General features: G+C 35.5%; 1 protein-coding gene across 1 annotated transcript in view; it reads left to right on the top strand.

Moving 5' to 3' along the window:
* Positions 1 to 13449, top strand: part of COG3 (component of oligomeric golgi complex 3) — a 75104-nt gene that overhangs the window by 16956 nt on the left and 44699 nt on the right. The window contains exons 4-12 of the mRNA XM_020971337.2: positions 1469 to 1634; positions 3430 to 3504; positions 5527 to 5619; positions 6389 to 6514; positions 6855 to 6935; positions 7065 to 7108; positions 7705 to 7831; positions 9477 to 9568; positions 10497 to 10636. Coding sequence (XP_020826996.2) covers positions 1469 to 1634; positions 3430 to 3504; positions 5527 to 5619; positions 6389 to 6514; positions 6855 to 6935; positions 7065 to 7108; positions 7705 to 7831; positions 9477 to 9568; positions 10497 to 10636 — 944 coding nt within the window. The remainder of the gene's footprint in view (positions 1 to 1468; positions 1635 to 3429; positions 3505 to 5526; positions 5620 to 6388; positions 6515 to 6854; positions 6936 to 7064; positions 7109 to 7704; positions 7832 to 9476; positions 9569 to 10496; positions 10637 to 13449) is intronic.

Genomic DNA, 13449 nt, shown 5'->3' with positions numbered 1-13449 from the left:
TACCTGGAAATTTATTTAGCACTCTGTAAACCATAAAACATTACATATACATGTTTTGGTTGTTTTTGGTAAGATTTATGAAGCACTTGGCAAGTAGTGTTTTTTCAGAGAAGGAAAGTTAGGCTCATAGAACGTAAGGTCATATAGTAAGGTCAGAGCTGTGAGTTGAAACCAAGTTTCCTGGCTCAAAATTAAGCATTCTTTTTCCTAGTTAACTGTGATGGATTAGTTGATGTGTACTTAGGGAATAAAAACTCCTGAATATTGGCCCCAGTGAAACATAAAAATAAGCATGTATGTATATATAAATATACACATGTAGTTGAAAGACTAATAGAAATTAAATTTGTAATTTTTGTTGTTTGGAATTATCTAAATAAATGTGAGTTTTATGGAAGGAAGGAAAGAAAGAAACATTTATTAAGCACCCACTGTGTGCTAGATTCTATATTAAGTGCTTCATAAATAGTACCTTCTGTGATTCTGACAACAACCCTGGGATGTAGGTCCTGTTATTATTCCCATTTTACATTGGAGGAAACTGAAGCAAACAGTTAAGTGACTTGCCCAGGGTCATACAGCTAGTTAGGTGTCTGAGGCTTGGTTTGCACTCGGCTTTTCTTAACTCTAAGCTCTGTTTTTTTTCACTGCACCATCTAGCTGCCTTTTATTGTTTACAAAGCACTATACAAATGTGAGTTATTATCACTTCTTGTAGCAGGAAGCGTGTTAGGTAGCAGCAGGAAACCAGCCTACAATAGGGAACAACTTGCAATAGAGAAAGAGTGTTGAGATAGGAGTAATAAGAACTCAGTTTGAATCTTGACTCTGCCATTTAATATCTGTCTGACTTTTGTTAAGTTATGCTATCTCTCTGGCCTCAGTTTCCTCATCTGTAAAATGAGGAGGTTTCACCACTAGAGGATCTCTGAAGTTGCTTTCAGTAGTATGTTTATGGCCCAGTAATCTGCACCACACAGTTTTCCTCCATTGTCATGAATTGTGATTAACAACATAATCAAATATGTGCTAAAACACCAGCAAGCTAAAAGATGGACTTTAATTTTTAGGTGTATTTTGCTTCAATAAGTCATTTAATATGATTTAATATTAGCTAAGTAGGAAGGTGATGTGTGTGCGCAGCTGTTTTTGTTATAGTGCTTGGTGTCCAATCTTTTGAAAACCAAATCAGTGATATGACACTTAAAGTTTTTGAAGTCACTTTGTGCTTTATAGTTTTATGACTTAAGACTTTGCCTACAAAGTCAGTGACCTGCCTTCTTAAGTACTGAATCAGTTTATAGCTTATAGCTTTATGTTTGTTGAGCATAATCATTTTTTCATGAGCTTTTCTTGAGCTTTCCCTCCTGAAATTCAAGGGTTCTCATAAACATGTAATGTAACTCTATTTGCTGACTGTGCTTGCTGGTATCATTTGTGCCAATCCCCTTTTGGTTCTATTTTCTAGACAGATGAGGGATTACTTGTCTGGGTTTCAGGAGCAGTGTGATGCTATACTGAATGATGTTAACAGAGCTCTTCAGCATCTGGAGTCTTTGCAGAAACAGTATCTTTTTGTATCCACGAAGACAGGTACTCTGCATGAAGCTTGTGAACAGCTCCTGAAAGAGCAGGTAATTTAGTCATGGGAAGGAGGGCCAGGGACACTGCTTAATGTTTTGGTTTTCAAGCGGCCAAATGGAATTGTTTTTCATTATTTCTTGCATTCAGTGAGTATTCACTGAACTCCTGTATGTACTGTGTAGGTGCGGTGGGTGGCTTGTATTGACAGCATCCTTTGTGTGCTTAACAAATACACGTATAAGGAAAGCTTTCCTGAATCCTGAGACAGTTCACCTATTGCTTTTTTTCAGCCCAGAGATTAGAGAATATTAGTTTGCTATCTTTAATGCTTAAAATCTTTGTGTTAACATGAATGATGATTCTAGAACACTGCATCTGGAGTCAGGAAGATCTGAGTTCAAATCCAGCCTCAGATACTTACTAGCCATGGAACCCTGGACAGGTTTCTCTCTCTTTTCTTTTTTTAAAATTTTTAAAATTAATTTATTTTTGGTTTTCAACATTCACTTCCATAATAGTTTTGAATCTTCTCCCTCTCCCTTTCTGTGTCCCTCCCCAAGATGGCGTGCAATCAGATATAGGCTCTACATATACATTCCTATTAAAATATTTTCACATTCGTCATGTTGTAAAGAAGAATTAGAACCAGTAGGAGGAACCACAAGAAAAAAGAAACAAAACAGAACAGAACAGAAAAAAAAGAGCAAATAGTATGCTTTGATCTGTATTCCAACTCCATAGTTCTTTCTCTGGATGTGGATAGCATTTTCCAACATGAGACTTTTTGGAGATGTTTTGGATCCTTGCATTGCTGAGGAGAGCTAAGTCTGTCAAAATTAGCCATCGCACAACATGGCTGTTATTTTGTACAATGTTCTCCTGGTTCTGCTCACTTCACTCAGCATCAGTCCATACAAGTCTTTCCAGGTTTTTCTGAAGTCTGCTTGCTCATCATTTCTTATAGCACAGTAGTATTCTATTACATTCATATACCACAACTTGGTCAGCCATTCCCCAATTGATGGGCATCCCCTCAGTTTCCAATTCTTTGCCACCACAAAAAGAGCTGCTATAAATATTTTTGTACTTGTGGGTCTTTTTCCCATTTTTATGATCTCTTTGGAATGCAGCATAGTATACCCTAGAAGTGGTATTGTTGGGTCAAAGGGTATGCTCATTTTTATAGTCCTTTGGGCATAATTCTAAATTGCTCTCCCAAATGGTTGGATCAGTTCACAACTTTACCAACAGTGCATTAATATCCTGGACAAGTCACTTAACCACCATGTTCCTCAGTTTGCCCCTCAGGGTTCTTGTGAGGATACCATGAGATGATCATTTGTAAAGCACTTTGCAAACCTTAATGTGCTACATAAATGCTACCTATATGTAGTAATGATGAAACTATCATCTAGTTTTAGTGACCTTAGCTAAAGTTTGTCAAATAAAATTTTATTTTAGGTTTTGGTTTTCCTTCAATAGGAATGGAGTCATTAGGGTTTAGTGGAAAGAACACTGGATTTGGAATCAGAGGCCCTGGGTTTCTGTCATGTCTGCCTGGTAACCTTGGACAAGTCACCTGACTTCTCTGGGCCTCAGTTTCCTTATCTGTAAAATGAAGGGGTTGGATTCAGTGACCTCTAAGGTTCCATCGAGCTCTAAATAAATTAGGTAGCATCCTATGAGTAATTTGTATTTTTCTATTTAAGAACCAGATTAAATTGATTTTAAGTGATTATATATGTATTGTTTTTTGAATCTTGAGTATAATATAGGTTAAATATTCATTCAATGTCTCAGTATTTGTTGTGAGATTCCTGTGATTTTTTTTTCTCTTTTAAATAGTCAGAACTGGTTGACCTGGCTGAAAATATTCAACAAAAACTTTCCTATTTTAATGAATTGGAAACCATTAACACAGTATGTATTAAACACTTTCAGTAAAAAGTAGTATTTTTAGTCTTCAGTGCTTATCTCAGATGTTTGATGGACTGAATGCTTATTGACTGACCATCATAGTTAGCTTATATGATATTCTGATTGAAGAATGGTCTTCTTTATTTTTTAATATCTCTTTTCCAAAGTTAAATATTGCTAGATGCTATTTAAGAAATTAGGGTTCATAGATGAGAAGGATGTCTTTGTGTGTGTACATAATACAAATACATATAAGTGCATACATATAAGTATAATGTATATATGCATGTATATTTACACGTGTGTGTGTGTGTATATATATACACACACACACACACACACACACACATGCATATTTATTTTATGAGATATTAACATTAACCGAATAAAAATGACAAAACTTGGTTGAGAGCCTAACAGGTGCCTAATTGACAAAAAAGCATCAAGTCCACACGGAAACTGAGACAACTGAAGATACCAGAAAGAAGAAATACTAAATAGTTGTTTTATGTGACTACCGAACATGAGTTAATCTTTTCTTTTAGTGCAAAAATTCCCTGTAATGCAAATGGCAAATTAATGGCAAAATGTAAATTTAGACCCTTTAAGGGATAGCATTTTAATACAGGAGTGCAAAGAATATGCATGGGGAGAGGGACTGGATCTGTGATTTCATTGCTATGGGGAACTTGCAGGTGAGCAAACTCCTTCTGCTAATGTAAGTGGTCTCCTTCTCTGCAACTTAGCCTTTTAGTTGCGTAGAGCACTGAAAGAGAAATGATTTGCCCATGGTCACAGGTGGGACTTGGGCTTTAAGGACAGCTTTATATCCATTGTGTCAGTGGCTCTCAGAGTGTGGTCCATAGACTATTGGGGTTCTCTAACATCCTGTCAGGAGTGATGTGTTTGTCTAAACTTCTTTATAATAATTCCAAGATGTTATTTACATATTAAAATACTCTCTTTTCCAATTACCTATGAGGTTGAATTTTCTTCATGTATATTTCAACCAAAACAATATATTGCAGTAGATTGAATATAGAAGCAGATATGAGAATACAGCTGTCTTCTATTAAGCTAGACATTAAAGAGATTCGGAGAACTAAGTAAACTGTATCACTCTTCTAGCTACCTCTTTTTTGTTTTGGAAAATAGGTTGTTTTTTTTTAAATAAAAATGTTATTTCTGTTAACATGTAAAGGGTTTATTGGGATTTTAAAATGAATTTATAAATAAAAATATAAAAGTTTTTTTTAATCATTTTTAATTTCTAACACAGTGACTGTCGGTGGATATACTCCACATACACAAAAATTCTTTTGGTCCTCAATAATTTTTAAGACAGGGCAGCTAGGTGGTGCAGTGGGTAAAATGCTGGGCCTGGAGTGAAGAAGAATCATATGCAGAAGTTCAAGTCTGCCCTCAGACACTAGCTGTGTGACTGTGGGCAAGTCACTTAACCCTGTTTGCCTCAGTTTCTTCATATGTAAAATGAGCTGGAGAAGAAAATGGCAAACCATTTGAGTATCTTTGCCAAGAAAACCCCTAATGGGGTCGTGAAGAATCAGACATGACTGAAATGACTGAACAGCAACAAATTTTTAAGATTGCAAAGGAGTCCTGAGACCAAAACATTTAAGAACCACTGCGTTATATCGTGTTACCCCTGACCACTCCCCACCAAAAATGAGTACCTCAAAGTTATATTGTCCCATATAAAATTCAGTGGGAGTAAGTTGAATTATCTCTTTTTCCTACTTGCTCAACATAAATGATTACATTACAGATTTATAAGCCTGCCCTTACTGACTCTAAAAATCTGCTATAAAGACTTTTGCAGTTAAATAGGATTTATTTTGATGAGAAATACAGTAATGTTACAGCTGAGGAAGGTGCTTTGCAAACCTTAAAGTACTATATAAATGAGATTTATTACTACTACCATTACTGTGATGTAATTTAAAACTTTTTTCCCTGCCTATTCTCGTATAGCAAGACTGATGTATTTATTTTTTCCTTTTAAAGAAATTGAATTCCCCTACGTTGTCTGTGAACAGTGAAGGATTCATACCCATGCTGGCTAAGTTAGATGATTGTATAACGTATATTTCTTCTCATGTAAGTTACTTCATTTTCATATAATTAAACAAAGTGATAGACTATTAGAGCTGGGGGGAAAAAAAACCTTAGAGATCATTTAATCTAGTCCTTTCGTTTTAATGATGAGGAAGCTGAAGCCTTGACAGTTTAAATAAGTTTGCCTGTTGTTGTGCAGCTAGTGAGTCGCAAAGCTGGGACTGGAAGCCAAGTATGATGAATAACTTCTGAGGTCAGTGTTCATTCCACTAGTGCTGCCTCGTACAGGCACTGTTTTATAATTTCCCACTTAAATACTTTTTTATTTCCTAGAAAAAAAAATATCTCTTGTGTGTTTATTTTTTCCCAGTCTTTAATGGCTGTTAGCAGTGAAGACAAGAGCACTTTTGGCTTTTCAGGTGTCCTCCTCAGGGGACAAGTCTATTGTGAAGATTCATGCTGCTTTCAGAATGTGTGGTTTTTTTTAGGGTGCTGACTTTAGAATTCTCAGTCCTATTTCTCTGGAAACCTTTAGGATTTAGGGAACGGGAGAGCAGTTCCTCCCTAGATTTAGGTCCTTCTCATATACTGTACCATCTTCGCTTCCTCCTTCTCATCTACACATCACTGAATCCCTTAACTATTTCTTTGGATGGTGGTATGAGAAACAATATTGTGTCAAAATATATGTTGCTATATAAATAATTTGTGCTGTTTTGGCTCTTAGATTTTTCTGAAGTGATGCTTTTATTCTCAACAAAAAATTTTTTGCCACTCTTTTTAGTTATTAAATGTTCTCTGTTGTTTTCAGCCTAATTTCAAAGACTATCCTATATATTTACTTAAGTTTAAGCAATGCCTTTCTAAAGCTATGCACCTTATGAAGACTTACACTGTGAACACACTACAGAATCTCACAAGTCAGTTAATCAAACGGGTGAGTCAGTTTGTCCTGATACATCTTTTACCTTGAATTGTCCATTTCATACATATTACAAGTGTGAACTTAGTAGATGTGATTTGTTCATGTTGTGAATTTTCCCTGTAGGAGTGGTGACAACGTTTTCATAATCAAACTAAACTCTAATTTGAAGTTTGAAAACTCTTCTGGTTAAAACATACTTTGTTCTTTTTGGAGGGTCATTGTTGATGCTTTCTATGGGCACATAGACAAAAGTAGCAATAGGAAGGATCATCATATATTCACTATTTGAAGAATTACTTTTTGCTAATTATTTTAATGTCTCTCTTTCTTCCTGTTCCACTTATTTCTTTAGGATCCTTCATCTGTGCCAAATTCAGACAATGCCTTCACTCTATTTTATGTAAAATTTCGAGCTGCTGCTCCCAAAGTCAGAGTAAGTTTGCTGACAGTTATTTACAAGAATATTGATGGTAACCATTTCAGTTGTATAAAAAGAAGGTAATTGAATCGTGATATTGACTAGCTCTGGTATTTATGTTTCTCCTTTTTCTTTTAACTGTAGACTCTCATTGAACAAGTAGAGCAACGATCTGAGAAAATACCAGAGTAAGTAAATAGAAGTCATTCAGTTTTTGGAGTATCTACTAATCTGGGAGTGTTGTAGTTTTAAACACTGTTTCCTTCCTGGTTGTTTATTAATGGGAACCTGGCCTAGGACCGTGGCTCTGTTTTCTGCATTATGGAAATTTATTTTGAGGAAATAGGGCCACATTGAAGGTTTAGCTAGTCAGCTGACAAGGAAAATGGGCTATTTCCTGCCAGTTGTATTCCACAGTTAGTGAACAGTGCTCTGAGTGAATTCTCCAGAGTAGTTCTTTGCTGTAAAGAGCAGCTTGGCAGAGTACTTGTGTTTTTTTTTTTAACTGTTCATATAAATGTTCCTGTAGTGTAGGTAACTGAGGGATGACCTTGCAGTTTTTCAAACATGTTTTAGAAATTTAACTTTTTTTTTCTGTAATGGGAAAAATATATTTAGGTATTGAATACAAGTTTAGCACCCTGAATCAAAACTTTATATTTTATGTTTGTTCTCTTTCAGTGCCTTTTGGAGTTGAAATGAACGATATACTCATGAATCTTAAATGAAATTTGATACCTGAAGTAAAAATATTAAATTGAGAAAATTTTTTTCTTTTTGTTAGATACCAACAACTTTTAAATGAAATCCATCAGTGCTACCTTGATCAAAGGGAGCTTCTGCTGGGCCCTAGTATTACTAGTACTGTAACTGAGTTAACAAGTCAGAACAACAGAGATCATTGTGCCTTGGTAAGAATCTAACTTTATCTTATAATTTCTTCCAAGTGAAGCCTCTTAAGGTTATATCTGTGTAGATCATTTTTGACCTCATGTGTAAAAATACGTCAGACTTCTTTTCTCTTTTCTAATCTAGACATGTTTACTTAATTTTCCCTGACCTATAGATAATCTGAATTGCCATTTAACTTTCTGAAAGAGTAGAGAGGGGTGTGTTTTTGTGTGTGTGTGTGTGTGTGTGTGTGTGTGTGTGTGTGTGTGTGTGTGTGTGTGTGTGTGTGTATGTATGTGTATGTATGTGGAGGTAGGGTGTACATGGAAGGAGGCAAACTTATCACACTAAACTAGTTTTCAGGAAATGGAAATAGGTAAATAAACATTGGTCCTTTCGAGATTGTGCTTTCTGAACCTTTTAGATGAATGTCATTGACAGTTAAACTTTAGGTTTTCCTTCTTTTACTGTAGCAGTGTTTCTGCTTATTGTGATTTTAAATAAAGGAATGGAAAATTCCATGAATAGGTCTTCCTTCCTTCCTTCCTTCCTTCCTTCCTTCCTTCCTTCCTTCCTTCCTTCCTTCCTTCCTTCCTTCCTTCCTTCCTTCCTTCCTTCCTTCCTTTCTTCCTTCCTTTTTTAATTTTCTCCCCTTCCCTCCCAACCTCCTTCTCCAAGATGGCATGCAATCTGATATAGACTTTACATATACATTCCTTTTAAACATGTTTTCACATTAGTCATGTTGTAAAGAAGAATTAGAATCAATAGGAGGAACCACAGGAAAGAAGAAAGAAAATAAAACAAGGAAAAAAAAGTGCAAATAGTATGCTTACATCTGTATTCAGGCTCTATAGTTCTTTCTCTGGATGTGGATAGCATTTTCTATCATGAGACTTTTGGGCATGTCTTAGATCTTTGCATTGCTGAGAAGAACTAAGTCTATCAAAGTTAGTCATCAAACAGTGTGGCTGTTACTGTGTACAATGTTCTCCTGGTTCTGCTCACTTCACTCAGCATCAGTCCATACAAGTCTTTCCAGGTTTTTCTGAAGTCTGCTTGCTGATCATTTCTTATAGCACAGTGGTATTCCATTACATTCATATACCTCAACTTGTTCAGCCATTCCCCAGTTAATGGGCGTCCTCTCAATTTCCAATTCTTTGCCACCACAAAAAGAGCTGCTATAGATATTTTTGTACGTGCAGGTCCTTTTCCCATTTGTGTGATCTGTTTGGGGTATAGCCCTAAAAGTGCTATTGCTGGGTCAAAGGGTGTGCATGTTTTTATAGCCCTTTGGGCATAGTTCCAGATTGCTCTCCAAAGTGGTTGGATTAGTTCACAACTCCACCAACAATGTATTAGTGTTCTAATTTTACCATCTTCTCCAATATTTATCATTTTCCTGTTTTGTCATGTTAGCCAATCTGATAGGTGTGATGTGGTACCTCAGAGTTGGTTTGATTTGCATTTCTCTAATCAAAAGTGATTTAGAGCATTTTTTCATGTGGCTATAGATGGCTTTAATTTCTTTATCTTAAAACTGCCTGTTCATATGTGAATAGGTTTTTAATAAAGATCACACTTGAGTTTGATGATAAAAACTTTGTAATATTAGAAATATTGTATTTCTTTTTAGTAATTTGTCACCTTTGTTGATTATAGGTTCGCAGTGGCTGTGCCTTCATGGTTCATGTGTGTCAAGATGAACACCAGCTTTACAATGAATTTTTCACAAAACCAACGTCAAAATTAGAGTAGGTGGTAAATAGATTTTAACATTTTGCTTGCAAGTTTTAATGTGGGACATTCCAGGGGCCTCACATAAATTGAGAACTACCTGTTCTGATGCTCATAATTGAGTGTCACAGCTAAGGAGAATTATGCTTTTAAATTGCAGAAAATTTTCCTTTTCCTTTTGTGACTAAACATTTAGTGCTGGATTGAGAGGGAGATGATTGGGACCATTGTCTTCCTGAGACAAGCAGTACATAAGAAAAAAATCAAAAAAACTCAAGCTGTTTTCTAAGCTGTTTATTGTGTACAAATGCTTTTTGATTGGCTCACTGGCTACTTAGAGAGGTGTTGTATTGTATTGTGGAAAGAAAGAGATCTGTTAAGAACTAGGTCACTGTTTTGGTCTCTGTTCTGCCATTAATTAGCTGGCTTTTAATTTCTCTAACTTCCCTTACTTACAGATTATGGAGTAGAACTCCATGGTGGAGTTGGTCTCAGAAGTTCCTTCCACATTATAGTGATGAATAACTTAAGGGTGAAGATGGCTTTCACATACAGAGTGATACTGTTTTATTCACTGTGAAATAGAATATGGGGAAGCAAATATTATTCTTTTGAAAATATTTTCATCCTATTGAAAAGTAAAAAATATAGAATAAAATAAATTGCATTTTTTATGAGGACATGGTTTTTAGGGTAGTTAAATTTTATTGGCTTCTAAGCCATGCAAATTGGTTCTAAGCTGTTATAATACATTTTTAAGATTCCTCAAAACTGCTCTCATGTATTATTGTGGATTATTGATAGGAAAAAATTTTCCAAATGGAGAAAGCTTCTTTATTCATGCTTAAATTAACCATTAAACTTCTTATGGTTTTGTTATCTTAAGTACTATTATGGTTTCCTGGAAATGTTGCTTTTAATAAATGTCATTCTTTTTTATTGTAGTGAACTTTTGGAGAAACTGTGTGTGTCCTTGTATGATGTCTTCAGGCCATTGATCATTCATGTTATTCACTTGGAGACTCTGTCTGAACTTTGTGGAATTCTTAAAAATGAGGTGCTTGAGGATCACGTACAGAACAATGGTAATTCACAAGAAAAAATCAAATTTTCAATTTTTTTTTATGAACAAGTGAAACAGCAAGTTTTTTACATGGTGTAGATGACGAGTTTTTTTGAGTAGCTCTTATATTTAACATTTTGGAAATTTGGTTGATTTTTAAAAATACAACTATTACATAATATTTAGGTTACTTCTGAGTTTATTTTTACAAATGAATTAGTAGAGTACTGAGCCATGAATTAAGGAACCTGCCACTAACTAGCTTTGTGACCGTGGGGAGACCATATAATCTGTCTTTATCTCAGTTTATGTATCTATAAGATAAGAGGTTAGATCATTTCTGAGGTCTCTCTCAGTACTTTGGTCCTTTGTGATATGGTGTCAGATGGGGCCCAGTTAGATCTGAATTTGTGTTTCAAGGCATTGTCAGGAGAGGGCGGTAATGTCTTGATTGCATAAGAAGTTTATTTCTGTTTTGGGTTAGTTTGGTAGTAAAATTTGAATGATTACTTTTCTTTTTGGGGTCTATGTGACATGGATTAAAATTTAGGCAAATAATAAAGGAAAAACGTACTTGACATATTTTAAATACACTTAAAAATTAGTCTCTTAGGTGGGATTGACATTTTGGATTGGGCATTTTGGTACAATACTTCATTTCCAAGAAGCTGCCTGAACAGAGAAACATGGTAAAAGCTAGAGTTCTCACAGGTACACAGTGTACCTTTTTTCAAATTACGCAAAGGAGGAAGTCATACTTTGGAATTGAAGTATGCATCCAAGTGACAAATTTTTGAGGGCATTGCATTTCTCTGTGGCTTGGAAAAGCTAATTTTCTTAATGCTGTCCTGCGATTTTGGTTGAATACCTCACAAGTGATCGTTTTATTCCTAGAGATTTTTTTCCCCTATCCAGGCTGCCCTTAAGAGATGTAATAGGTATGCTGTCCTTAAAAGCTTCCTCATCCTTTGTCTTGTTTCTCATTTTTCCTTTATTCCTTTCTCAAGAAAACATCTCAGACTCAGTATGTATGTCCAAAACACTTCATTATTTCCCCCTCCACACCCGCTCCCCTTCCAAATTTCCCTCTTTCTAAGACACTACCATTCTTCCAGTCTCTTAGGGTCATAACCGTGGCATATCCTTGACTCATCACTCTTCCTGATGATCTTACAGATCCAGTCAGTTGCCAAATCTTGTTTTTCTACTTCCATAGTATGTCTTATCTTTCAGCCTCCCTTTCTCTCTATTCATACGGCTACTGCCTTATTTCAAGCCCTCTTCCCCATGTTATTGCAATGGCATGCTAATTGGCCTCCATGCCTCAAATCTCACACCACTCCAGTTCATCTTCTGCCCTCATGCCAAGGTGATTTTCCTTAAACATAGACCTGATCATGTCACAGCCTTCTTGGTCAGCTTCAGTGGTTTTCTATTCCCTCTAGGATAAAATATAAACTCTGTCTTTCTGTAAAATAAAACTCTCCACAGTCTTGCTTTAGCTCTCATTACAACCCCATTGTACATTCCTCCTCCTCCTTCTCCCACATTCTTCAGTCCAGTCACGCTGGTCTACTTTCTATTCCTCACCTCCCTCTTGGTGCCTGTGACCAGTTGTCCCCTCTACCTGCAATGCACTCTCTGCTCCCCTCTTCCTCATAATTTTTTATAATTAATTATATAATTTATAATTAATTAATTCCCTTCACTTATAATTCCCTTTTTATAATCTTTCCTCAGGGTACCTTGTATTTAACTAGTTTCCCAGAAGTCTTAGTGCAGTTTTCATCTTTGATAACTTCAGAAGTATAATGCTACAAACTTAAAAAACCCCCCACATAATTTTGAAAGTTTATTTAAATTTTCTTTTACACTTAGTTTTGTGAATTTTGAGTAATAAAATTTTCATTTTCACAAGATAGGCACTCTGTTATGCATTGCATATGTTGTAGTTTCTGGATGACATTTTCTCAGAAGCAGTGGATCAGTGGAGAAGCTACCTTTGTTTGCCACCTGATTTATCTCCATTAATTAGACTTTTTTGGGGGGAATCACTTCAAAACTGTTGTGTATGCATCAAGACCTCCTTCTCTGAATGATTTTAAGGCTAGGACAGATGTATTCTTTAAGTCACTGAGCAGCAACTGCTGATGAAAGTTTTTACAAACTTGGAAAATCAGCTAGAGTGATGTGTATATACCATATCACAGATGTATACATGGTGGTGGTTTTGAATTTTAATAAGAAATTAATATTTAAAACATTTAAATTAACTTTTTAAATGTCACTTTTTGTAAGTTTGTAGCATTTATACTTCTGAAATTTTTAAAGCTTAAGACTACATTAAGACTTTTAGGACACGTTGTATTTTGTATTTATTTGTATTCATTCTGTATGTATGTCTGTTTGTCCTTGTTGTCTCCTCTTTTAGAATATACTTTCCTTGTGTGAAGGGCTTCTTTCATTCATCATATCTGTATCCCAAGTGACTAGCACAGTGTAGCCAAGTGACTGGCAAATAATAGGTGCTTTATACATAATTGTTAATTGCTTGATTCTCTTTAAGGAGTTTAAAGTACAAATGCTGTTAGACTAGGAGTCAGAAGAATCTGAATTTGAGTCCCTGCTTTGTCATTAACTAGATCACTGAGCCTCTTTGATCTTCTACAAAATGAGGAGAACAGCAACTTTTCTGTGTAGTTTAAGAGTTGGTATGATGATCAAATGGGGTATAAGAGAGCTGTGAAAGGCAATAAAATGCCGTTTAGCTGCAAAGCTGTATTGTTACTAAAAGAATGACTTTTCACTACATTTTTGTAAGGAGGTCTGTCAGCC

This window comes from Phascolarctos cinereus, unplaced genomic scaffold (assembly GCF_003287225.1).
Source record: "Phascolarctos cinereus isolate Bilbo 61053 unplaced genomic scaffold, phaCin_HiC Scaffold_7;HRSCAF=346, whole genome shotgun sequence".
Classification (NCBI taxonomy): Eukaryota; Metazoa; Chordata; class Mammalia; order Diprotodontia; family Phascolarctidae; genus Phascolarctos; species Phascolarctos cinereus.
The sequence above is the reverse complement of the archived record's forward strand: the minus strand, read 5'-3'. Positions and strand labels throughout refer to the sequence as shown.